Below are 26871 nucleotides of genomic sequence, written 5' to 3' on the forward strand. Positions count from 1 at the left end.
CACTGTCTGGCCTGGACTTGTACTCTGAGCAGGAGGGAGGGAGGGAGGCAGCAGGGGGTGAGGGAGCTTGGGGAGGAAGGCTCTGTGGCTGACTTCAAGGAGGCTCTAATGGGTTCTCTCAGCACTGTGACCTCTGTTCCCTTTGGGCTGCATTTCCTGCCCCTGACAGCTGTCCCCTTCCCTGGACTTCAGCTCAGAACCCTCACCATTCCTATTGGGATGTCGTTATTGCCCGGTCCTGGGCAGTAGTCCTTACCTGCCACCTGAGGCTCCCCCGGGCCCCCTTCCTTCCTCAGCCCTGGTCTCCCCACAGCTTAGGATTTTTAACATCTTTTGAACCTGCCGTTCATTTTAGTAGCCCACCCTTTAATTTGCTTCTTCAGGCTCATTTCCCATCATCTCTCTGATCCTCGGGGACATACTGAGAAGGAAGAGAGACCTGCTGGGGTGGAGTGAAAACAGACCCACATTGACCAAGAGAAAGGGATAGAGTGACAGAAACTGAGGACCAAATGGAGATGGACCTAGAAGTCTAGGCAAGAACAGATAAACAGAGATACCATCCGAGAGAGAGAGAAAGGGAGAGGGAGATATGGATGGGCTCCAGCTGAAAATCTGGGTTCCGGAGCCCAGGGCTTGGGGGCGGGTGGGGTAGGTTGGAAGGGGTAGAAGTTCCTACTCTAGTCACCAATACACCTTCAGCCACCAGAGGGAGCTCAGAACCCTGTCACTGCACAGGTTTTGAGTCAAACCTGCCAGGCAAAGAGGTGCATGAGACTCTCAGGGTACACAGGTCCTGTGGCACAACTAGGCTCGCTGGCCTTGGTTCCGTGATAAAGAGCAAGCCATCTTCTCCAGGCCCTGCTCAGCCCAACTCTGCCCTATGACCCACCCACTCATGTCACTCGTGGTAGTCCTGTGGACCACTCGCTCAGCTCTGACCCCGCCCAGCAACTCTGCCCTGCCTGGTTTCATAGCTGAGGTGGGAGGGTATGGACTCAGGGCCGGCTTCGAGATCAGTACACCTGAGTCCACGTCGCAGTTTGGCCCCAGCCAGGTAACACTGAGGTTGTCCTGACGCTTTGAGCTGATTTCCTCTGAAGAACGGGGATGATCTGGTCCTGCACAACATTGTTGGGATTCTCGGACTCGGGGCTCAATGGCCTCTCAGATGACAGTGAAGTCAGAGGTGTGGGAGTTGCCAGAGCCTGTGTGCAGCTGTTGGAAGGGCAAGTGGGCTGTCTGCTATTGAGTGAAACAGATGTGCCCCGAGCTTTCCCTCTGCAGCCAGGGAGGGAGGAGTACACTGATGGAGGGGGTGAAAGGGCAGGCTGGAACGACTCCTGATTCACATCCACACTGTTCACACTCCAGGATGGTGCCTAAGGGAAGGAAGGGCACACGGAGGGCAACACTTGCTAAGACTTCAAGGCTCCCGATGATCATCTCGGCAGTGAGGGCCACTGCCACACAGGGGAAACAAAGGCATTCCATTCCAGTCTCCTCTCTGTTTTAGAAGGCTCCTATAGCAGTGGTTCTCAACCTTCCTGATGCCGTGACCCTTTCATACAGTTCCTCGTGGTGGTGACACCCCCAACCATAAAATTATATTCATTGCTACTTCATCTGTCATTTTGCTCCTGTTATGAATCAAGTGACCCCTGTGAAAGTATTGTCCGACCCCCAAAGGTATTGCAACCCACAGGTCGAGAACTGCTGCCCTACAAGGATTGGTTGGAGGGCGCGGAGCAGGACGGCTGGGAGCTCTCTGGGCTTGCGACAGTGTCCAGGTGTGGCTCACACCCACTGACTTGCTTTCTAGCCCACCCACACTCAGTGAGGGACTAGGATGATAGAACGTCCTCGAGGGCTGTCACAAGTATGGTTGATGTTGTCAAGGGTTTTGTCTTCTTTGGACCAGTAATCGATGCTCATGGAAGTGGCAGAGATCAGAAGACATATTGCATTGGGCAAATCTGCTGCACAGGACCTCTCTGGTGTGTTGAAGAGCAAGGATATTTCTTGGAGGACTAATGTGCGCCTACCTCAAGCCATGGTATTCTCCATTGCGTGATAGGCACGTGGAAGTTGGCCACTGAATGATCGTAGAAGAATAGATGCATTTAAATTGTGCTGGAGAAGAATAGCGAAAGTTCTAAGGACCACTAAAGGACAAATCGATCTGTGTCAGAAGTAAGGCCAGAGTGCTCCTTAGAGGCACGGATGGCAAGACTTCGCCCATCCTTACGTTCATTGAACGTATTGTCAGGAGAGACCAGTCCCTGGAGAAGAACATCATGTTTGCTAAATTGGAGGGGCAGCAAAAGAGAGGGAGGCCCTGCATTAGATGGGTTGACACAGTGTGGTAATTACATAATCTGGTGTCAATTTGAGGGTTCAGAGTGAAGGGGTGCAGTCTAGCCTGTCAGTACCATCATTGCCAATGATGTGTGGGCATGGCCTACTTCTGAGGATTCTGGTAACTCCTGCATTCCTCCTTGAAGGTGGGAGACACACTCTTTCTCTCTGCTTACTCTCTGAGCGACTCTTTACTGACAAGATACAGGAAGCTCTGCTGATAGCAGTGAGAGCCCTGGTCCTGGAGAAGCCACATGGAGACCCCTGCCAGCACTGAGATGCTTACAGTGCTACTGGATCCACAAGGCCTCCCACCCTCTGGCCTGTGCTTTTCCTGCATTTGGCATCATTGCATGTGTTTCGTGAGTCTCAAGAGGACATTATAGATTGGTATCAGATATATGGGCTAATATAGATCGGACTTATGGACTTAATCTGGGCTGGGATGTTTTCTCAATATTCAGTTGCTTTTGTATTTGTTTCTCTAGTCGACCCAGACTTAACACACACAGTGTCCTCATCAATGGACTCAGACATAGGAACAATTGTGAGGATGGGGCAGGACCTCCCAGTGTTTTGTTCTGTTGTGCATATGGTTGCTATGGGTCAGGGCTGAATCGATGGCACCTAACAACAATCTTTATGGAAGCAGACTACCATAAAGATCTTTCTCTCCTGGAGAGGCTGGTGGACTTGAACTGCTGACCTTTCAGTTGTTAACCACTGTGCCACCAGGGCTCCTTAAGTGTGTTCTTGGCTCGGTCACTCAGAGGGCAAAGGTAGTATTGCCCCCATAGAAACTCTTGTGGAAGAACTCTTAAGGGAACATTCTTTACAGGGGTAGAAAACCTCATCTGTCTCCTTTGGAAGGGCTGCTGGTTTCGAACCGCTGACCTTGTCGTTAGCAGCCTAACATGTAACTCAGGGGACCACCATGGCTCCTTAGGCCTGCCTCTACAAAACCTCGGTCCAGGATGCTGCCGTTTAGCATTGGTCACTGGGTGTGGGGAGATCAGGGGCTTAGATGAGTCAAGGACAGAGGAAGTACAGTTGTAAACTGGAGAAAAGGCTCCACAGCTGCCAGCTGGTCGGCACCTGAAGTATGTGGCCAGGAGGAAGCTGAGGCAGAGGGCCCAGCTGCCAAGGTGAGGAGACCCTGGCACAGCTCCAGAGTTACTGGGGAAGGTGCCCTTGAAGGAAGTGGGGAGAACAGGAGAATACAGCTCCCCCAAAAGGGTGGCACAGGCTAGGGGAAGATGAGGATTGAAGAGTGTCACAGGCTGGAGCCCCAAGAAGGCCCAGGCTTGGCTGTGGGTGCAGGTCCTGTGCGGGGTGCGGTGGGTGTGTAGACGGTACCCAGGCCTGGGCGCGGCGGTGACCGACCAGGGAGTGGAAGTCCATTGGGCTCTCCCTGACAGTGGGACCCAGGTCAGGGGCCAGATGGAGCCGGGGGAGGGGGCCCAGGACGCGCGCAGGGGCTCCGCGCCTCCGCCGGGGGGCGGAGGGGGGGCAGGACGGCTGGGCCCGGGCCCGGCCGGGCGGCAGGGGCAGCGCTGGAGAGGGGCCCGCGGGGACCCCGGGCCGGAAGCGGCCTGTCCCGACGCGGCGCTCTGTCGCGACCCGGCGGCGGTGACGTAGCGGGCCGGGGGCGGAGCCTGGCGGCGGCAGCAGCCCCGGCAGCAGCAGCGGCGGAGCACGACGAGCATCCTGGCGGCGGGAAGGTAACGGGCCGCGCCGGGGAGAGGCCGGGCGCTGCGGGCTGGGCCGGGGTCCGGGGTCCGGGGCGAGGGCCCCGCGGAGAATGGGGGGGGCGCGAGGGGCCGGGGGTGCGGGCGAGACTCGGGTCTGGGTGTCGCTGCGGCGAGAGGCCGCCCCGGGGCGCCGCGGACTCCACGTGGGACTCCTGGAGGGTGCGGGGCCGAGGGGGAGCCGCGGGCTGGCAGTCCCCGCGGCAGGGGCGGAAAAGACTGGGGGCGGGGGCGGGAGGAACCTGAGTTTTCGACTGTGAGGGAGGCTTCACGTGTATGCAGTGTGTGTGTGTGCGCTCGCGAGTGTGTGTATGTGTGTGTGTATGCGCGAGTGTGTGCGCGCGCGCGCGAGTGTGTGTGTGCGCGCGCGCGAGTGTGTTGTGTATGCGTGTGAGTGAAAGTAGGTGACGCTTAGCAGCGGAGCCCCTGGGTGTGAGAAATATTCCTTGGCAGGACTTTGGGTGTGCAAGGCAGAGCCTGGTGACATGGGGTGGGGGGGCGGTCACACACTGGGTTGCTAACTGCAAAGTCAGCAGTTTGAATCCACCAGCCTGCCAGCGGGAGAAAGAGGAGGCTCTCTCCTCCCATATAGTTTCCTCCCATACAGTCAGCCTACCCTGCCCTATAGGGTCACTATGAGTCTGACTGGACTGGGGGGTAGTGAGCGTGAAAGACAGTGAGTGTGCAAGAGAGCCCAAGTGTGCATGTGCAAGAGACTGAGAGGAAGGCAGTGGAATGTGAGAGAATGTGTAAGACATGACAGGTGAGAAGATTCTGAATGGCGGCTTCTCTCAGGGCTGGAGCCCTAGTGGGGTGAGGGCCGCCACTCTATTTTGCCCTGGGTAAGAAGTGATAAAAAGATGGGCACTGAGCTGGGTCCCCACCTCTCCCGTTGGAGAGGTTTCCACACTCTGTGTGGGCCTGCTGCAAGATCTTGGCGTGTTGGGATAGTGGACGTAGCTCTTGCTATTAGGGGTCTTTTGAATGTCTTCATTTCCTGTCTTTTTGTGTGTGATCATCTCATATCAATATAAGGTGATAATGTGTGGAACTTTCCAGAAACTCTTCCCTAAAAGGCCTCCCTAAGTAGTAAGCATGTCGTCACCGATGTTTGCACAGTGATCCGTTTACATGGGAATCCACAGTTTATTCAGTAGATGTTTTCGAATACTTGGGCTAGATGCTTAGTGACACAAGTTAGGAAGAATGTGGTTTTTGCCTTGATTGGGACTGTGATTCCAGCCGCGATCTCTTGGCATGCTCCGCCATCTGGTGCCTTATCTCTGAGAGCTGCTCCCTGATTTGAAGACCTAGGGGCAGTGTTTCGCTTTGGGCAACCCCAGCATTCTAAGTGCCAGCATCTGTCACTCCTTCTTTTAAAAATCATTTCATTGGGGGTTCATACAACTCATCACAATCCATCCATCCATCCATTGTGTCAAGCACATTTGTACATTCTCAAAACATTTGCTTTCTACTTGAGTCCTTGAGATCAGCTCCTCATTTCCTCCCTCCCTCCCCACTTCCCTTCCTCATGAACCCTTGATAATTTATAAATTATTATTATATTTTCATGTCTTGCCCTGTCTGACATCTCCCTTCACCCACTTTTCTGTTGTCCGTCCCCCAGGGAGGGGGTTACATGTAGATCCTGTCATCAGTTCCCTGTCACTCCTTTTTGTGGTCATTCTCACTACCTTTGGCTTTTGGGGGACATCCTTTAGGAAGACAAACAAACAAGCCGACAAGGGCTGGTTTCCATTGTGTGCTGATGGATTTTGCTTCCCAGTTTGGGGAGTCCTGTTTTTTTTTTTTGGAGTGGCTCTTCCTTACAGGTGTGTGAGAAAGCATAAGCCTTGTGGACTCTTCGCCTCTTCCTCCTCCCCGGTTTGGCTATGAGCAGATTTTGTTCTATCCAAAAGTATAGACCAGTCCTGTGCTCTGTCCTCCTAGAACCTCTGGGTCCAGGAAGTATCCTGAGCAGTACTGCTGTGTGGGTCCTAGAACTTCTGGGTCTAGGAAATATCCTGAGCGGTAGTGCTGTGTGGGTCCTAGAACCTCTGGGTCCAGGAAATATCCTGAGCGGTACTGCTGTGTGGAACGTGGGCATGCTTTTCCAGAAGTTATGCAAATAGTGCTCTCTGGCTCCCGCACTCCGGGCACAGCAGCCAGCATGCATGATTGGAGAAGACCAGGGTAGTTCTCTGACACACGTGTGGGCTGGCTGCTTCCGTTACACCCAGTGTGCGCACGAGTGCTACCCTGCCTGGTCCTGTTCAGATTTTACAAAGGGAGATACGATCCTGCTGCTTGCCAGGTTCGATTTTTTTTATCGTTTTATTAGGGGCTCATACAATTCTTATCACAATCCATATATACATCAATTGTGTAAAGCACATTTGCAAATTCATTGCCCTCATCATTCTCAAAACATCCGCTCTCCACCAAAGCCCCTGGCATCAACTTCTCATTTTCCCCTCCCTCCCCACCCCCCTCCTTCCTCATGAACCCTTGATATTTGCAAATTATTATTTTGTCATATCTTGTACTGTCCAACGTTTCCACTTCTCTGCTGTCCATCCCCCAGGGAGGAGGCCACATGTAGATCCCTATAATCGGTTCTCCCTTTCCAACCCACTCTCCCTCTACCCTCCCAGCATTGCCATTCACACCACTGGTCCTGAAGGGATCATCCGCCCTGGATTCCCTGTGTTTTCAGTTCCTATCTGTACCAGTGTACATCCTCTGGTCTAGCCAGATTTGTTATGTAGAATTGGGATCATGATAGTAGGGGAGAGGAAGCATTTAGGAACTAGAGGAAAGTTGTGTTTTTCATCATTGCTACATCGCACCCTGACTGGCTGATCTCCTCTCCAAGACACTTCTGTAAGGGGATCTCCAGTGGCCTACAAATGGGCTTTGGGTCTCGATTTATATATATATATATTTATTTATTTTTGGATAAGCCGTCTCCTCCTCTTTGTTGCAGAGATTAAATAGCCAAGACAGACAAGTGGAATTAGGCCCTGCTAATAAGGAGGCTTCATTTTCTCCTCAGAACTTGACCCATTTATGAATAGGTAGCTTGTCAAAGTGTGAAGTTGACTGACTTCCTGACAGGTGAATATTATTGCTTTCTTCTGTTAGCTTTCTTGGACCTTTGTAGGGAATTTTATTTATCCATTACAGAATGCACAGATACTAGTGACGAGAGCGGCTCACATTAATTACCAGATCTCTTTTTTTCTGCTTTACATGCTTTATAGGGAACCCTAAAATTTGTGATTATATATTATTAATCTGAGAAGCTTCAAAAAGTTCATGGAAAAGTTCTTTTGAGCCCCTAATAAATTGTTAAAATTAAAAAAAAATTTAAAAAAGATAAAAAAGAAAATGATTAGGGCAAAGAATGTACAGATATGTTTTATACAATTGATGTATGTATATGTATGGATTGTGATAAGAGTTGTATGAGCCCCTAATAAAATAAAATAAAATACAAAAAAAAAAAAGTTCTTTTGAGTCTACTTTCCTGTAGATTTTTAGAAGTCCCCTCAAAGAAATTTGGCAGTCCCACCCACCAGGTGCTCAAGCACCCTGGAAAAAAGAGGTGGTAGTTTATTTCTGTCAAGTTTACAGCCTTAGAAACCCTCTGGAGCTGTTCTGTTGGGGCCGCAGGCTTGCTACATATTGAAATGGCTCCGTTTCCTGCAACCAGTATACAACAAGACCAATGCTAATATGTAAATCCGTTTGTCTACATTGTATCTCATTTCTAAGAGTCACTTCTTTGTTGGTGGTTTATAACCAACTTCAAACTCCCTGCTGTCAACTCCATTCCAACTCATAGCCACCCTATGGAGGACCAGGTGTTCGAGACTGTGACTCTTCACAGGAGTAGAAAGCCCTGTCTTTCTCCCTCAGAGCGGCTGGTAGTTTTGAACTGCTGACCCGTGGTTAGCAGCCTAACATGTAACCAGTCACACCCCCAGGGCTGCTCTTCTAACTAAAGGTATCCGCCAAAGAAAACAAGTTACATATGGAATCTCGAAACAGAAAAGCTCGCCATGAAAAAGACTAGGTCGTAGAGACAAGAACAACAGGAAGACGAAGTAGCAGATTTAACAGTGGAGGCAGCTATTGCTGTGCCTGGGAGCGGAAGTAGAGCTTAACTTTCCTGGTAGCCCAAATAAAATGACAGATGGAAAGACTGCATCCTTTTTGCTATTTGATAAAAGGAAATGCAGTAAGTATGTTCATTTTTTTAAGTTTAAGCTTTTAAAAGAATGAATGCATTCTTACTGCCGAGTTTCTGTTTTTGTTTTAAACTCAGAAGAATAAAGAAGAAAAATCCTCTTTCCACCGTACTTAAGATTTTGATGTATTTCTCAGCATCCTTTTTCGCCCCATTTGTGAGCAATGGTGGAAGAGGTTTTAAATCTCATTTATAAAATTTTCTTTGGAATGGAACATCATTAGTTCAGGGAGGGGTGTGTGTGCGCTGTCCCTGGAAAAGCATTTGACCATTTCGTGGTTTGTTTATTTATTTGTCTGTTTTTCCCCCTTAATGAAATGTTAGTAGCCTGAGAAATCCCTCTAGTATCTCTTACAGTGATATGGAAAATAGGATGAATAAAATCTGCTGGAAAACTGTGGGACCTTTTTGGTAGAGTTGAACCCTTGTTCAAGATGGGCCCTGACGGAGTGCCTCACAGGAGTGCGTGTAGATTATTTGTGAGAGTGATTTTAGAGAGAGGAGCCCTCGTGGTATCATGATTACGACTTGGGTTGTTAACCGTAAAGTCACCGGTTTGAAACGCCCCGCTGCGCTTCGGAGCAAAGACCAGGCTTTCTACAGTCCCATAAAGAACTACAGACTTGGAAACCCACCGCAGCCCTTCTCCCCGTCCTAGAGGGTTGCTGTGAGTCGACAGTGCTGAGTTTGCTTTTTTTTTTTTTTTTTTGGTGTGTGTCTGAGAGACAGAGTGATAGGGGACCCAGACTCAGTGTGAGCATCATTTCTCATCATCTGGGTGAAAGCAAATGAGGCAAAGACTAGGCAGGCTCCTGGGTCAACTGTGGTTAACTTTTGATGGTGCACCAGGGTACACACTGTGGACAGACAAGCCACGAGTCATCCCTAACTCTTCATAATGGTATAGAGCAGCATGGAACCGCCCCTTAAGTTTCCGAGACTAAAGTTTTACAGGAGCAGATAGCCTCCCTTTGTTCTCAAGGATGGACTAATGAGCTGGAACTGCTGACGGGGTGGTTAGCAGCTCAAAGCCTAGCCCAGTATGCCACCAGGGTGCCTTCATTGTTGGGGAAAACCAAACAAATCAAAAACTCCCACACTCACTGCCAGCAAGCCCACCGACCCTGTAAGACAGGGTGGAACTACCCTTGTGAGTTTCCAAGACTGCCACTCTTGAAGGGAGTGGAAAGCGCCCGTGTTTCTCCCGCAGAGCGGCTGGTGGTTTCAAACTGCTGACCTTTCAGTTAGCAGCCCAGAGGGTCTGCAAGTCCATGTGTGCCCCAAGTACTGTGTGCGGAAAGGATAGACAATATGTCTCATGCTCTAGGTGAGAAAAAAAAAGCTCTCAAATTCAGTACTAAACAGATTACCTAAAGGCAAATTTATGAAGTCTTCAGCAGAACAAAGGCAAGACAGAGACATATCACCCAGAGGGGGAAGGCCATCAGCACAAGATGATAAAGGTGTCCAAGGATTGACAGAAACACAGCCATTTAAGCAGGAACTGTCCCCAAAGCAGATCAATACATCACAGTGGCAAATGGGATTACAGAAGTGGGATATGGACCATGATGGGTAGGGACATGTACCCTATTCTAGATAGAAAAGCTTGCAAGATTGGTTCTCGGGACCCTGGACGAAAGCAGACAGGTATGACTCATGGCCGTGCTATTCCAGTACCTCAAATTCCATGGAGGAGACACCCACAAAAGCCCCTAAGTTCTCAACCTGTGGGTCAAGATTCCTTTGTGACTTGAACGGCCCTTTCACAAGGGTTGCCCAATTCATTACAGTAGCAAAATTACAGTTATGAAGTAGCAATAAAAATCATTTTATGGTTGGGGGGTGTCAACATAACATGAGGAAGTATATGAAAGGGTCTGGGCATTGGGAAGGTTGAGAATCACTGTCCTAAGGGCTAAGCTGCTCTACCCTGGACTGACAGGGGAGTGGTAATAATCTACTTTCAAACATGCTCTGCCTGAGGACAAAGCTGTTTATTGGTTAATGAATCTCTGTGGAGACAAAAAAATGGATGTAGGGCATGGACGGTAAACTAGCCTTCTGCAAACCTACTAAGCATTGAAGCTCTAATGCATAACTACTCTAAAGCAAGAAAAACAACAGCAATGCGTTGTTGATTTGCAGCATATGTAAAAGTAAAATGTAAAGTGGCACAAGACTGCACAGAACCTCTTCAAAAGTATTGAAAAGCAAGGAGGTTGCTTGGAGGACTAAGGTGTACCTGACTCAAGCCTTGGTATTTTCATTCACCATATATACGTGGGAAAGTGGGATACTGAATGCGGAGAGAAAGGATGCAGGGAATTGTGGTGCTGCAGAAGAATATTGAAAGTCTCATGGACTGCCAGAGAGACAAACACATCTGTCTTGGAAGAAGTAGGCCAGAGTGCTCCTTGGAGGCACGGATGGTGAGTCTCTGTCTCACATACCTTGGGCTTGTTGTCAGGAGAGACCAGTCCCTGGAGATGGACCTCATGAGACTTCAGAACAAAGATGAGACAACACTAAAAAAGAACACTGTATAATGTCAAAGATGTCAATTCACCAAGAAGACGTGGTTCTAAATGAATAGTTCCCCAACAACAGAAATTCAAAATAGCATGAAGCAAAACCTGAGACAGGAAGCAAGAAATAAACAAGGCCACAATCACAGTTGGACGGCAGCTTGTTTCTCTGTCATGTGGTGACGTGAATTTGGAATAGCTGTTTTATCTCTATCTTTGTGACTCCCGCCAAATGATCGACTGCTACTGCCGCTGCGTACTGCCATCGAGTCCATTCTGCCTCACCGAGAGAAACCCTGTAGGACGAGGTAGAGCTGCCCTGGAGAGTTTCCCAGACTAACTCTTCGCCAGCGGAGAAGGCCTGGTCTTCCTCCCAGGAAGCAGCTGGTTGTTTCGAGATGCTCTTGAGGTTAGCAGCTCAACCACAGCACCGCCTGGCCTCCTGACTCAGAAGCAGGAAGAGAGAACTCTCAGGACCATCAAAGGAGAGCCACTAGCAGAGTACATGCAAAGTCCCTGCAGGGAACAACAAAGGCAGCATCAGCTATCAGGTGGCGACCAGGGGCTGAGGCAAGGAGATCATGAGACAGAGGAGAGAAACAGTGCCCGCACCCATAACTTGGAGGCTGTTAGACAGAGCTGCAGGCAGGCTTCCTGGCCCACAGAGGCAGAGGCCCAGAGACCACATGACTGAGAAGCTGCAGCCTAGAGCACAGGAGACGAGCTCTTGTGGGCTAACGGCTGTCTCTCTCATAGTTGGTGACCCTGACTCGTAGCCTGATGCTACGGAAACATGCTTCTAATCTAAGGTTCTTTTACCTGCCTCGTAAGAATAAAAAGGCAAGGAGCCAGGCTTACCACACAAGCCAAAGGATTTCTTGGATGGAGAAACATTACGAAGGGACACATGGAGGACCCTTGAGGCCCTGCAGACCACGCTGCTTTGCGTGGAAGGGCGTTTAGGTGGGAGGGGCATTATGTTGATTCATGAAAGAGGTGGAGAATTCCAGGAACTGAGCCCACATGGGTGCAAGTATGGTAATTGGGTGCACAGTGTTCAAAGCCGGGACTGTCGCAAAGGCTTCTGGGTGGTGTATCATCATCCCTTAGGGCTCAACTTTCCCAAGGCCCAGACCAGGGGTCCTCAATCTTTGGCCTGCGGGCAACATGCAGCCTGCCGAGGACATTTATTATCCGCCTGTCGGGTTTTTGTCCCGTTTTGTTTTTTTACTTCAAAACTATAGTCCAGCCCTCCAATGGGTCTGAGGAACAGTAAACTGGCCCCCTGTTTAAAAAGTTTGAGGACCCAGCTCCCCATGTTGAGGCGACCCCCTCCAATAATAAAATTATTTTCGTAGCTACTTCTTCACTGTCATTTTGCTACTGTTATGAATTGGGCAACCCCTGTGAAAGGGTCATTCAACCCCCAAAGGGGTCACGACCCATACATTGAGAACCACTGCCTATGGGGTGGTGTGCATGCACCAGGCAGCTGGTTCCTCAGGTTTGAAGCCTCTGCCTAAGTGCTCTTGTTCTTATGTTCAATTCAAGGTCACGGGTGTCTGGCTTGCTCCTGACCCTGTGACCCGTCTATGCCGGTCAAATGCTGAATGCTGCAAAGCAAAGGAGTGTAACTAAATACTCTCTTTTTGCAGAGGAGAAAAGACATTGGAAATGACCTAGTACACCAGAAGTTTAAACATTAACTGCGTGTAGGTGTGTTAAAGTCTCTACCGTTGCCTGAGGAAATTCCTCAACGTCATTAACACTTGATAAGTGGGGGTGGAAGAGCCCAGCCTCTTTTTTAATCTGTGACATTGTTAACATTGGGGATAAAGCTCCCAGGTTATCTGTGAGTTCTCTGTGTGTTCTCTGTGAGTTCTCTTGGGCCATCTGGATGGATTTTCAAGCCCGTGGGGAATTTCCCTTGACGGGTGGAGGCGTGGCTGATCTGTGCCTTGTGGCAAAAGGTTGGGGTTGTGTGTGGTTGGGTTCTCTTCTTTGTAGCCAGAGGAGGTCTGCTGTGGCCCTCACGCTGCTTTCTCAGTGGGCATCATGAATGGGATTCATTGCTTGAGACTTCCCAGAAGCAAGGGATTTTGTAAAAAAAATAAATAAAAAAAGAAGAGGAAGGGGCATGAGAAGTGAAGCTTTGATTCCTAACTGCTTCTTTGGTTCTTCCATGTAAGAGCTGAATGAAACAAACCCCAAAGGAAAACCAGAACACTACATTCCCCACCATGGGGTCCAGTCTGACTCTTGGCAACCCTATAGGACAGGGTAGAACTGCCCCTGCGGGCTTCCGACACTGGAACTCTTTACAGGAGTAGAAAGCCCTGTCTGTCTCCCACGGAAAGACTGATGGCTTCGAACCCTGAACCTTGCAGTTAGCAGCCCAGTGCGTAACCACTGTACCACCAAGGCTCCTTGCTGAATAGAAGATGAAAAGTTCGCTGCAGCTTAGGGACGGCTGCCCTGCAGTTGACTGGGCTAACAGGCTGGTGAAACAAAATGGTTGCTAGAAGGCCCTGGCCTATGGCATTCACCCTGCTGGAGGCCCAAGGCTGTGTTACCACCCCCCAGGGCTCACTCTGGGTGGCCTGAGAAATGGAGACAAGGAACTGGGTGAAGGGGAAGAGGAAAGTCTTGCTTTGGTGATCCAGAAGGAGCTAGCTGGGGCTGGAGTTACCAAGGCAAGCCCTGGGAAAAAAAAGACTTTGCAGTTTTATACACATCCACCAAGATGCAAAATTGAGATGGTTAAGAATCTATAATGAGTTTCCAAGGACTGGTCATGAATATGCATTAGGACAGGGTTAGTCTCGACTGGAAATGGCTTTGATCAGACTTCTCGGTTTCTACCCAGTAGCTCTAAAGGTGACAATCCCAGAAGCCCACAGGTAGTGCCACCCTGCGGCTATGAGTGGGCATGAACTTGATGACAGGGAGTTTGGTGCGTTGTCATGTGTTTAGCGGACTGTATTAGGGATATTGATTTCTGCTACCCAGTGTTCTAGACATGTATGTGTGATCGAAATGAAGATTGGAAGAAAAAAAAAACAACAGAAATGAAGATTGGGAAAACTGACGAGAACAGTCTGTAGCGATTCAGGAGCCGAGCTAAGAAGTAGCATGTCGTGCGTGGACCGGTTGGTGACAGAATAGGGCACAGGAGGAAGAGCGGGTGGAGCCAAGTTTCACCTCTGCTCCTTTGGCAGTTGGCCTTTGGTGGGTGTGGGCCTGGACTCACCTTCTTTGTGTAGGCAGATACGGCCTCCATGCTGTTTTCTCGGACATCTGTAGTGTAACATGAGCAGTTCAAAATGAAAATAGGACAGCGGAGCTCCATACAGTTTCCAGGGCTGTTGATTTGAATGGAAACGGACTGCCACATCTTTCTCCCACACTCGCCGTGTTCAAGCCACTAGCCTTTTGGTTAGCGGTCAAGTGCTAGCCACGTACTCCGCCACAGCTCCTTCGTTAGAACCACCACCACCACCAAACTCAATTGCTACTGAGGCGATGCCAACTCACAGCGACCCTATAGGACAGGGCACTACCGTGGGTTTCCGAGACTCCCTCTTTAGGGGAACAGGAAGCTCCATCTTTCTCCCTTGGGGAGGCTGACAGTTTCAAACCGCTGACCTCACAGTTAGCAGTCCAGTGTATAACCGCTACACCACCAGGGCTCCTTCCCTAGGGCAAGTAGACATAACAGCAATGATCCAGAAGACCTGAAAATGGGATATTCCCATGTAGCTCTTATCTGAGCGATGATGTAGATTCTGAAGGGGGGGGGGGGAAGACATTCAATACGTCATTTCAGGGCTTCAAAGATTGACAGTAGGCACTCAGCAGTCGCCTCTAGAGATTCCAGCCAGGAAAACCCTACTGGTGAGTTCTGCTCAGCCACATGGGCTCGCTGGGCTGGGAGGCGATTTCTTGAGGGCCCGTAATGAAATCTCCAAGCAGGACTTAGGGGCAGAGAGGGATGAGGGAGAGGCTTCCACCTGGAGAAAATGGTTTGGCTCATTGGGTTCTCAAACAGAACACAAGTGCTACCGTCTGCTCAGTCAGCATCAGAACACAAGAAGGCATCGTTCCTCAGGCGCAGCCAGATACCTTTTGAACCATGTCTTGTCTTTAGACTCTGATGTGGACAGTCCCACCCATGGTCCAGTCACACTGAGCTGCAGAACCTGGGAGAGTCCAGGGTTTGCGCCGCCTGCCAGGCCCTGTACACCTTTGCTCATGCCGCGTCCCATGCCTCTCACGCCCTTCTCCCGCCTTTTCCTCAACATTCCAGCTGCTCTCTTTCCCAGCCTACTTCCATGTGCTGCTAAGGCTTCCAGGACACGCTGCTAGAGCCTTTGCCGACCCCTCACGCCGAGGCGTTCTCTCCTGACTAATTCATGAACCTGTCTGTTTTACCTTTCTGCCCAGCGGCACTCAGTGTAAGACCGAGCAGAGGGTTGGCACTCAGCCCGAGATCACTGATGAAAAATACATTAGGAGTAGAAAATACCAAACACAACAAATCCTACTGAAAGACCAACCTTGCCCACTTGCTCCCGGAACAGCAGCAAGCAATGTTTACGGGAAGGTGGTGATCCTTTCGAAAAGCCCGTCAGACCACATGGTCTGGCCCAGTATTTGCTCTTCTGGCAACAGCTGAAGAAGAGAGAAAACAATCATGCCGAACAGCTACTATGACCACAATAATGGTTTTGAACAAATTTGCATTTAATTTGTCCCAGCTGTCTGCACATAGGGCCAAAATAAGCAGTCCACTCCCATGGGAGTATATTAGAAGCGCTTCCACTGAGCGTTTGGTTTGCAGAAGGCTACCGTTTACAGTGAGCTCCGCCCTAAATCCAGTTTTGAGTCTCCACCGCTTCAGCCTCCATTGAATTCCTTTTGACTATGAACCAGCAATAGGAAGTTTACCCTCTGGCAGAGCAGAGTTGAATGTGGATGCTACCACACCCCTGGCCAGGCCAGGGACAGTGTAGCCCTTAGGGACTTGCCTGGAGGGTCTTTAGTGGGATTTGGGGTTCTAGGTTGCAGACTCCCCTGTTGGTGAAGTGCACCACTTGTGATGGACTGCTAACTCTGAGGCCAGGACTTCGGAACCACCAGCTGCTCCTTGGGAGAAAGAGGGGGCTTTCTGCACCCCCTATGGGTTCTACCCCACCCTATAGGGCTGCTGTGAACCCGAACAGATTCATTGTAGGTGAGTGACGAGTTCAGATGGGGTTCAGATGGGTTCCATCGTCCTAAGTCCTACCTATCCTGACTCCCTCTCCACATAGTGTAGTGTGCTTCAGCAGGATCCAAAGCAGTCTTTCCTGGTAGGACCTGTGTGTGTGGGTGTGGGTGTGTGCATGCGCCGAAATGGCCCCAACAAAGGGGTGCTTTGACCCCCATATTTCCTTGAGCTTCAGGGAGCCCGCAAGGCAAGTGCTCTTGGCTTTGTGAACCTGCATTTCCCAGCTTTGGCAAGCTTACTCACTCTTGCTGTTTGTCTTTTCCTGGGTGAATGGTTGGGCTGTTATACTCCAAGGGTGTGGTTCTAGATAACTTGTTTGTTTGTTTTTGCTGCTCAGAGCATGTCTGGCAGGTGGTGTTCTTTTCCAGGGGAACAACAGAGGTGACTTCGGGTTTTTCGGGAGCTCTGGGTCCTCTTGTTTGTGCATGTGGGTGGTAGGGGGCATCTGCACATTCGTGTTGCTTCACCGACCGACCTCTCTTCTTCCTGCTCAGCCGGCTGAGTCCAAAGGGAATTCCCTGAGGCTCCGGGCTCCCTTCTGGTCAACTCAGGTCTGCTGGGCTGGGACAGCCTTGATTTTGGGCCCATGCTGTCCTGTTGTCCGTCCGTCCTTTGGGAAGATGGAATGCCTTCCAAAGGTCATGCTGGAACCTCTACCATGTGGGAAACCCTGGCGAGAGTCATGTAGGCAATAAGTGGCCACCTTAAAAGAACATTTTCAGTGACTTTAGAAAGGGTTAAGCTACCTGGAAATCCATGATTCGAGGTGGGATTTATTCGTGCTTAAGTGGCAAGCGGTTTGCAGAAGGCAGTTTGCAGGGAAAACCCTGCCTCTGTGTGTGCATGTCTACACAGATGTGGCCCCCATTGAATTCTCGCGTGAACAGCTTTGCTCTCCAGGCAGAGTGTGTCGGAAGTGGATTACTTCCACTCCCCTCCGCCGCCGAGGCAAAGTCCGTGCAGCACTGACTCAGACGCGCGTGGCGGTGCTCTGAATGGAATTTGGAGAACCAGGGACCCGCGGCCACAAGTCATACCCTGACTGCCATGGACAGAGGGGCCTGACCCTTCTGGCAAGCTTTTCTATCTAGAATAGTCCCTACCCCACTCTGTGACCCCACGGCCACGGTGATGTATTGATCTGCCGCCTGTCCTGCTTTTGCGAGTTGCTCCTGAGCCCCTGCTGAAATCCTCGGCTCACGGTCTCCCTCATCTGGGGGGTGTGTCTGTGTCTGCCTGCCTTTGACCTGTTGAGGACTTAATATGTTTGTCTTTAGGTAATCTATTTCCAGTCCCTTTTCTCCCCTAGAATGAAAATAACACACACACCCCTTTTTTGAAAACAACAACAATAGATTGACCACATAGATCAAACCGTTTGATGTCTCCCCACGGCTCTGCTCTGCTCTGTTTGATTTCTCTCGGCATTCCCACATTTATCCCCATGTGCTGTCTGCCGTTTCCGGGAAAGCCCTGACATGTCATTACAGTTGTTTAAACTGCCTGTCGGGTAGTTCCAACACAGGGTCATCTCTGAGTCTGCCCTGTTGATTGTCTTTGAAGAGTTGGCTGTTTCTCTTGCTTTTTAATTTTTATTCATTTATTTTATGGTTTCTCTTTTTTAAAAATAATTTTATTGGGAACTCATACAAATCTTATACCAATCTACCATTCAATTGCATTAAGCACACTTGCCACTGACATTTCCAAAACACTTTCTTTCTACTTGAGCCCCTTCATATCGGGTCCTCTTTTTCTCCCTTCCCTCCCCCACCCTGCTACCTTCATGAATCCTTGATCATTCATATTCTACTATTGTTATTTCGTGTCTTACACTGTCTGTTGTCTTTCTTCACCCCCATTTCTGCTATTCATCCCCCTGGGGGTGGGGTCTCTTGCTTCTTAAATGTGTTTGATAGCATCTGATTGCCAGGCATAGTGTATCAAACACAGTATGTTTCTTGCAAAGAACATGCCCGCGCAGATGACACATGAAAAATAAAACCACACCCACTGCCATCCCAGCTGAGCTGACTCACAGTGACCCAATTGGACACCGTAGCACTGCCCCTGCGGCTTTCCCAGACTGAGTCCATATGGGAGTGGAGCGCCTCCTCTGTGTCACTAGGGCTCCCTCATCAGCACAGGAGAGGGGGATCCAGTGGAAGAACTCTGGTTGGGGGAGTGAGCTGTCTGGGTTAAAATGCTGTAGTATTTGTGCTAGGGAGCGGCCCGCCTCCTCTTTGGCTCTGCCATCGCTGTGAATATAAGAGTGAGTCATTTAGCGTAAGGACTGGGATCAGGTTTTCTTGTTGCTTCCGTCATGCTGGGTGTGCCACTGACTTCAAATTCCCCTCCTGTTTCCTTGTGCTTGGCATTCATTTAGGAGCCCTGTGGGATTGTGCATTACTCCTTGGGCTGCTAAGTGCAAGGCCAGCAGCTCAAATCCACCCAAAGTTCTGAGGGAGAATATGAGGCTTTCTACTCCCATGAAGAGTCACAAGTACAATGCCACTCCGCCCTGGAGGGTAACTCTGAGTCTGAATGGACTGTGTGGCAGTGAACTTGGTGTGGGGGTGGGGGGTTAGTTTGCTGGAAGGAGGGTTTTTCTCACCCAGAGTGTCCCCCCCCGCCCCCACTTAAGGTCTCCCGTGTGGGCCTGCCCACTTAAACCACAGCACAGCTTGCTAAACTGGTGGGGGGGAGGGGTGTTCTGTGTTGACCCGCTTCAACCTCGGCCCCAGGTCTCCTTTCCCCAGAGCTTAATACGGTTTTGCTCCTGCCCCCCCAAGTAGGCTACCTCTGTTTGCCTTGGCCAGAATTTCCGGCCCTACCTCCAGTGGTGTTTTCTTTTTAAACTCTGCCCCAGGTGTCATGAGAGCAGACTGCTTTCCCCAGGAGATTAAGGTTTTTCTTCTTAGAGAAAGGAGCAAGTGGGGCTTTGCATCCTGTTATCCCCCCTCCTCTCCACCCCCTGGGACTGCTTTCCCAACCTAGCTGCTCTGTCTCTGGGGCCAGGGGTGTCGCAAGGGGGGGTGTCTCTTTCCCATTTCTCATGTTGTCTGCAGCATTTCCCACGAGCGGCCCCTGAGGTTCCGCATAGTTCTTACTGGCCCACACTTGACCATTTAGCAAAAACTGGAGGGGAGTCTCCATGCCTGCCCCTTCCCTTTCCACCCTGGGCCTCCCTGCCTGCCCTCCTGACATTTCTGTTAGGTCAGTCACCCTGCTGGAGCTATGGTGGCAGAGTGGTTACTTATTGGGGCTGTGATCTGCAAGGTCAGTAGTTCAAAACCACCAACTGCTGCGTTGGAGAGAGAAAGGGGGCTTTCTACTCCCATAAAGAGTTACAGTCTTGGAAACCCACGGATGCAGTTCATTCTACCCTGTCCTGTGGTTGTGCTTTGAGTTGGCATTGACTGGTTGGCAGTGGGTTTGAGTTTTTCAGTTTTGGTCACCCTGTGAGTTCAGCTCTCTGTGGGTGGTGGGAGGAAGCGTGGCAGCTTCTGCATGTCAGCATGTGCCAGGCAATTCCATCTGCTGCCAGATTTTATGATCCTGTGGGGTGACCTGAGCTCACCCCTCCCTGCACCTTCTTGATTCTAGAGTGTATCTTCCTGCAGCGTTAGCCCTGTGGGGATGGAGGGAAACGCCGGTGTGGGTTCCAATAGACAGAAGCATGTCTTAGTGCAGCAGTTCTCTTAGTGCAACCCCTTTGGGGGTCAAACGACCCTTTCACAGGGGTCAACTAAGACCATCGGAAAGCACATATTTCCAATGGTTTTAGGAATCCAAGACACCGCTCCTCTATCCATCTCCAGGCGGGTCCGCCCACATGCTAAAATGCCCACATACCTGGTGTGATGACATCATCACGCCAACCCCATCACACACACCCCATACAAATACAGGTGTATGTGACAGGGTTGTGCCATAATGTACTTATGCGGACCAGCCACACACGTATAGAGCAGCTGCTGTGTTGAAAGCAGCTCCTCTGTTAAAAGCAGCTACTGTGTTGAAAGCAGCAGTATTGGAGCAAAACAATACTTCATGAATTATAATTACTGGGTAAATGTAAAATCGTGTACTGTAAAATTATCAACTACTGCAAAAGAAAATATCTGTACCATGGGAACTTAATCTGGATGCTGATTGGTCTTTTTATATTCAGCTGTGGTTATGTTCAATTTGTAACAATGAAAATGCGTCCCGCGTATCAGTTATTTACATGACGATTCATAACAGTAGCAAAATGACAGTGATGAGGTAGCAACAAAAATCATTTTATGGTTGGGGGCTACCACCACATGAGGAACTGTATTAAAGGGTCACAGCATTAGGAAGGTTGAGAACCACTGCCTTAGTGTCTCATCAGGTGCTTCCTAAAGACCATAGAGGCTGCCCGAGGAGGTCACTGCCATTCTCTGCTGCCCCTGGGGAAGCTGGAGGGTCAGTGCCGGGGGAGGCAGCACTAGGTGGAGGCCTCTGTTCTCTGAGCCTGGCATCCCCTGCCCATGCTGCCATGTTGCCAGAGTGGATGTTCTTTGAAGGCAGGGCCCATAACGGCCCCATCCTCTGTGAAGTGGAGTGGAGGCAGGTTTAAGGAAGTCTTCAAGGTGAAAGTCTGATGTACAGGGCAGGTGAGGGCTGGCCTTGGGCGTTGTATGACCAGGCTTGCTATCTGCCCCCTTGGGAGCTTCTGGGGTTACATCACAACTCTGTTTTTGGGTGCTTAGCAAAGAGGTAGAGGCTCTCATTACTTTGGACAAATGGCGGGTTCCCAATGACAGCTGCATTGTGTGTGGAAGAGGGGTAAAAGCCTCACGTGCCCTCTGTGGTAAAGGTAAGGGGCATGTCCTTCCCCCCCCTCACTCCCACCCCACTCCCTTGGGCATGTCCTTCCTTAACCTTTCTATTGGGACCGTGGCCCCTCATTCAGGAGCTGAGGACTTTGCTCCTCCCCAGAGAGGGGCTTGTAGGGCTCTGACTGTTCCCCCACCTCAAATCGGGGCTCAGACATGTGATGGAAATACATTAGGGGTACCCTTGCCAGGCTGAGTCTAAAAGGAACTCCTGGGAAGCCTGAGCTCCTCCCTACCAGCCCAGGGTCTGATGGGATAGAGGGAGACTGCTGTGCTCACTGGTTTATTTACTGACCTCTGGGCTCCTGACTTATGTGAGATCTGGGCTCCCAGCTGCTCTCTGCTTTCCCTCCCCCAGGGGTTTGGGTTCTCTTTGCAGGCATGTGAAAACGAATCTGCCCTTGAATGCCTGTTAGGGACACCTGGGTGGCTTGGGTGCCAGGACAGAAGGGAAGTAGTGCTGTGCCTTGGAGCCCAGAGGTAGCTGGGTGGGTTGGCTGGGTACCTGGGTATGGGTAAGGCTAACTGGTGTCCCTGGGCAGTGTTGCCCACATGGCCTCAGGTCCAGGTTTTGGGCCTTTCCCCTGAGGACGCCTTGCCCTTGGGTGGCTGTGGTTTACTCTTGCTCTGAACTCCACAAGGCAAGTTCCCTGCACACACGTCTCTGTTGAGGTCAGGCTTCTGAGAGGGTGATGTGTAGCAGTTCTGTTCTTAACCTGGTGACCTGAAAAGGACTACCATATATATACTCGTGTAGAAGCCGATCAGAATATCAGCGAGGCACCTAATCTTACCACAAAAACTGCATTAAAAATGTGCTGGGGGAAAAAAAATAAATAAGAAAAAAAATGTGCTGGGGAAAACTCGGCTTATACATGAGTATATATGGTAACTCCGGGGCAGCAATCAGTCAGCTTGGCTGCAGATTCCTTTCTCAAATTTAAGGTGGGACTGGGGGATTGGAGGGGGGAGGGGAAGGAGGGAAGGAGGAGGGCATGTGAAGTGTAGGGTGCAGGAAGGTGCTGGTCTTTGGAGGAGAGAGGACAGACTCTGGGTCTTTCCTACTTGGGTTGAAGCAGATTCTGGACTGGCTGAACTGTTGGACAAAGGTGTGTGTGTGTGTGTGTGTGTGTGTGTGTGTGTGTGTGTGTGTGTGTGTGTAAGAGAGAATTGCACACAAGGGATTGAGCACATGTGTCTGAGAGACATGGGGAAAGGAGGGGGGAGAGAAATCCATCTGCTACCAGATACCTTCCAACACTGGATCTGTGCATAAGAGAAGCCGTAGAGAAGCCTTCCTGCTTTGACTGCGTGGTTAAGACTCCTGAGCCCTGTCCTTGGAGAATCAATCTCTTTTGCACCCCAGATGGTATTAGGGAGGCCCCGCTGAGGAGGAAAGCTAAGAAGCCAGGGGCAAATGAGCTATAGTTGGGGCGCCCCACCCCCTTGGGTCCTTGGTCCATATCATCTTGTTATGTAATCCCTTCGTTCTGAGCCCTTGGGAAATGAAAAACGTGGACTGGGTGAGAATGGAGGGGGCCACATCCGACCACCTTCTGGCTTCCCTGGGGCCACGAGGCAGGAGTCAGGCATGCCTTCCTCCTGCCCTGCCCTCTGGCTCTGACACCAGCCCTGCCTCCGAGACACGCCCTGGCCACACGCTGCTCACAGGCCATCAGTTAGTAGTCTGCCACAGGTCCACATCAGTAAACAGCAAGGGGACAGTCACTGGCCCCAGCAACACCTCTCCTCAGCTCACAGCCACATCTCTCTCTGGTTCTCAGCCTCTTGGCCACTTTGTCCCTTGATCTCTGTTGGACCAGGAAGCCAGCCTGCCCCTACCCAACTGTCCCTGTCTCTCAGAGCTGCACCTCCGCCCTGTCTCCTGGTCTCCTAGCCTCAGCCTCTGGTCTTGGCCCCACTCCTTGTCTCTGCCCCATGGCCTCTGGTACTTCGGGTCAGTCTCTGCTACTTCAGACAGAGACCTTGAACTTGCCCTTCCTCCTGTGGCTCTGGGTTTTTTCTCTCCTGCATCAAGGATGACTCAAAAACAAGGGCTCATTCCCCTCTGTTAGTGTCATTCCTGCCCCCCCTCCCCCCCCCCCCGTCACTTGTGGAGTCCCCACCCAGTCATTTGCTGAGAGTGACAGACACATGGATAGAAGAGGCAGATGAAGACATTTCACTCCACCATTGGCTACCCTCTGGCCCCTCTAGCCATTGCCCCTTTCACACGTGAAAAATTAACTTCCCCTCTTTGGGGAACACCTTCTGGAGCCACGGTTTAACAATCACCATGCACCCCATTGACAGTCACCCATGACCCTTGTGATCTGATCAATGTTTTCCCCTACCCTCCCTTGCCCAGACCCATCAGGAAGAGAGAGACTCTCCATAGGGTCCTCCCTCGCCCCACAAATCCAGGAAAGCTTGGAAGCCAGTCACTTCATGACTTCGTGGGGAGCAGCGGGGTGGGAGGGAGGGGGGCGTGGTGGATACAGTCTTGCCTTGTGGGTGGTGTTTCCCCACGAGCGCCTCTCCTGGCTCCAGTCTGCACTACGGTGATGCCATCCAGCCTTGTCTTGGCATCCTTCCTAGCCATCCCACCAGCTGCTCACATTCTCTGTGGGCCAGGGGTGGCCACACAGTTTCTCCACACGGGGCTGGACATTGCAGACTTTCCTGGCCTGTGTCCGGGTGGAGGTGGGTGAGCAAGATCGCCTGGTGTGGATGGCAGGCCGGCGGGCTGGGCACTGTACACAGGGATGCACGTCCTCTCTGAAGGCCTAGTTTGTGTCTTTGAATCTAGTTAAAGAGACCTACATCTCAGGGGACAATCTAGACAGTGGACCGACCTACTGCCGACCCTGCTTTGAGCGACAAGCCCCCATTTCTTCAGCGGATGTGTCGATCTCCTTGTGCCCAGTGCTCCTGGCGGCGCCTTCCTCGGACACCGCGGCGGGGCCTTGCTTCTGCTCCCCTGTGTTCTGTGGTGGGAATGGGGCTGGCCTGGGTGTGGTCCGGGCTGTGTTGTGCGAGGCGTTGCCGTTCCGATGCAGGAGGTGGGCAGGAATGGGCTGGGTCTTCCTGGAAGTCATCCAACTGCACAGGTGTAAACCAGAGAGCCTTCCCTGCTCCTGCCCGAGACTAATGTGTATGCGTCTTCTTTGCCAGGACGTGGTAGACACAGGTGTGCGGACCGTTGGCCATGGAGGCTGGGGAGCTGGGGAACTACATGCCCAACTACCGTCTCATCCTGGAGACCAGCCAGACCCAGGTGGAAGAAGATGTCCGCACACCTCCCGAAAAGCCCCAGGAGACGATGCAGCTGAAGAAGGAGATCTCCTTGCTGAACGGGGTCAGCCTGGTGGTGGGCAACATGATTGGCTCAGGGATCTTTGTCTCTCCCAAGGGGGTGCTGGTCTACACTGCCTCCTATGGGCTATCACTGGTGGTCTGGGCCATTGGCGGACTCTTCTCCGTCGTCGGTGCCCTCTGCTATGCAGAACTGGGGACCACCATCACCAAGTCAGGGGCCAGCTACGCGTATATTCTGGAAGCCTTTGGGGGCTTTATTGCCTTCATCCGCCTGTGGGCCTCACTGCTCATCGTGGAGCCCACCAGCCAGGCCATCATCGCCATCACCTTCGCCAACTACATCATCCAGCCCTCCTTCCCCTCCTGCAATCCCCCGTACGCGGCCTGCCGGCTCATCGCTGCTGCCTGCATCTGTAAGTGTGGGAGCCTCACGGGGGGCGGGGGGAGTGGGGGTGGTGGCTGTAAACACTGTCCGGGACTTTGTATCTCTCTGCAGGGGGTGGGGTGGGCGCAGCACGCCTGACCTTTTGAAGAAGGGGTTTCACCCAAGTCATTGGATCCCGAGAACTGAGAGAAAGGACAAGGGAGAGGGTAGAGGGCTGCGGAATGGGCCGTGGGGGCCGCTGGTGCCTCACATTCCTTCCCCACTCTGGCTGGCCCCGATTCCTGCCCTCCTGTCGATGGGTTGATGCATGTCTTACATGTCTCTTGTCAAGTTTTGACTGGAACCAGTGCTGCTTTGGCAACACAACCCAGGTAGGGGTGGGGTGGAGTGGGGGCTGCTATCAGGTCCTGAAGCCTTTATTCTGCTGCTCAGAAGAGAGAAAGTTGTTTCCATTGTTGTCTTCTTCTAAACCACTTCAAAGGCATTGGTGAGAAAAGCAGTTCTCTCTCTCTCTCTCTCTCTCTCTCTCTCTCTCTGCTTCCTGGCAGGGCCGCCCTCCACAGCCTGTTTGTTGGAGGCAGCAGGGCCCCCCAATGCAATTGTCCCCCATTGGCGTTGTGGAATTTCTTTACACTGGTTTGGCCAACAAACGCGGTCTCCCGTCAGTGAGAAGAAGGTGGCTTCTCCAGCAGTATAGGATTCTGGGGACAGAACCTGGGAGATCCCAGCAGGCCCCTGTGTTATTTCACTTTCTGTCCTAAGCGGTGGTAAGGACTGGACTCTGAGGTCACAGAAAGGGGCAGAAGATGGTTGTGACCCCGTGTTAGCTGGGGAGTGGCCCAGAATCCCTCAGCAGCTTGATCAGGGCTGCCTTCTTCCCTTAGCTCTGTTTGCAGGTGTTGGCAGTGTGTGTAGTTTGTCCAGTGTTGAAAATACGCTGAGTCCCATTGGCGGAAGGATTATACCGCACCCCGGGCCGCAAGTCTCTGACCCTGAAGCGGTGCCGCAGTTTCCCCATCCCAAGCCCCAGGAAGAACGAGCAGTTGTTGTTTCAGAAGGTGCACCGGCTAGGAGACCATAGCCGTGCGATGCAGCCTGTCTCTGTGGCGTTCCGTTTGAAACCAGAGCACACATGGAAGGTCCGACTCTTTTCCTTCGGGATTTACCCTCGGGGAGTCCCAGAGATGTTTGACTTTGACTCAGGTTTCAGGGTAACTACAGGAAACAACTGCTAAGGCGGAGCGAGCAGAGAGAACAGACAGGTTCCTCTGTCTGGGGCCTGTCTCAGAATGGCTCTGTTGCCGGGCAGTTCCTCACCAGCAGTCGGGCAATCAGTCAAGATTCGCGGCACCATCGGGCCCCTTCAGGTGACGTGCGCTGCCTTTGCGCCATGTCAGGAGGTAAACATTCTAGAAACTGCATGAAGTAACGTACCGTAAGCTAACTGGATTTTGGAAGGGGGATTTTCCTAGCGACGTTCAGTAAAATAACTTGAGTCATGTGACCTGTAAGGAATTTGCTGAAGACAAATGTTGCAGTGGGCCCCTTCAAACTGCTTGGGGGGGGGCACCTGCTGGGGGCAGTGAGGGGTGCTCTGGTAGGGGTCAGAAGTGTCACCAGACTCTGCTCTGCGACAGCACTTTCTGATGGTACAAGCACATGTGTCCAGTAAGAAGCAAATCAAGTGACCTTCAAATCACCATCATTTAACCTCAAGACACGAGCGTTTAAAGCCGTTTGCTAATGCCCTGGTGGCTTTCTTCTCTACAACCCAGCTCAGACCTTGTAGATACCTTTAGAGTCTGCTTTTAAAACCTAAGGTGTCCGGAGTTCCCTCTCCCTCCCCCCATTTCACAAACACTATCTCAAACCAGCATATTCAATCAAGACCAGTGCTTGGTTTGTAAAAAGTGCTTCATGGGCTTTATAGACAACTTGACGGAGGCAGAGACTTCAGAGAAAAAAAATAATCAAGTATCCACTGAGGCTTTGAACGTGTGGTTTGTCTCTCCTAGCACGTGGGGGTCCTCGTAAGGCATACGTCGTTTTCCGGTTGCTCCACACCGTGCAGAGATCACGGGCTCCGATGCCAGTCTGATTGGAGGCCCAGTTTGAGCAGTTACTAGCTGCTGACCCTGAGGAAAC

At 51.2% G+C, this 26871-nt stretch overlaps 1 protein-coding gene across 2 annotated transcripts in view; it reads left to right on the forward strand.

Moving 5' to 3' along the window:
• The first annotated feature begins 4000 nt into the window (after positions 1-4000).
• The window catches only part of SLC7A6 (solute carrier family 7 member 6), a 43364-nt gene continuing 20493 nt past the window's right edge, over positions 4001-26871 (forward strand). For both annotated transcript variants that reach the window (XM_075537555.1, XM_075537556.1), the window contains exons 1-2: positions 4001-4079; positions 24198-24754. In XM_075537555.1, the coding sequence (XP_075393670.1) occupies positions 24232-24754 (523 nt within the window). In that variant the 5' untranslated portion in view covers positions 4001-4079; positions 24198-24231. The remainder of the gene's footprint in view (positions 4080-24197; positions 24755-26871) is intronic.

The sequence above is a fragment of the Tenrec ecaudatus genome, chromosome 18 (assembly GCF_050624435.1).
Source record: "Tenrec ecaudatus isolate mTenEca1 chromosome 18, mTenEca1.hap1, whole genome shotgun sequence".
Taxonomy (NCBI): Eukaryota; Metazoa; Chordata; class Mammalia; order Afrosoricida; family Tenrecidae; genus Tenrec; species Tenrec ecaudatus.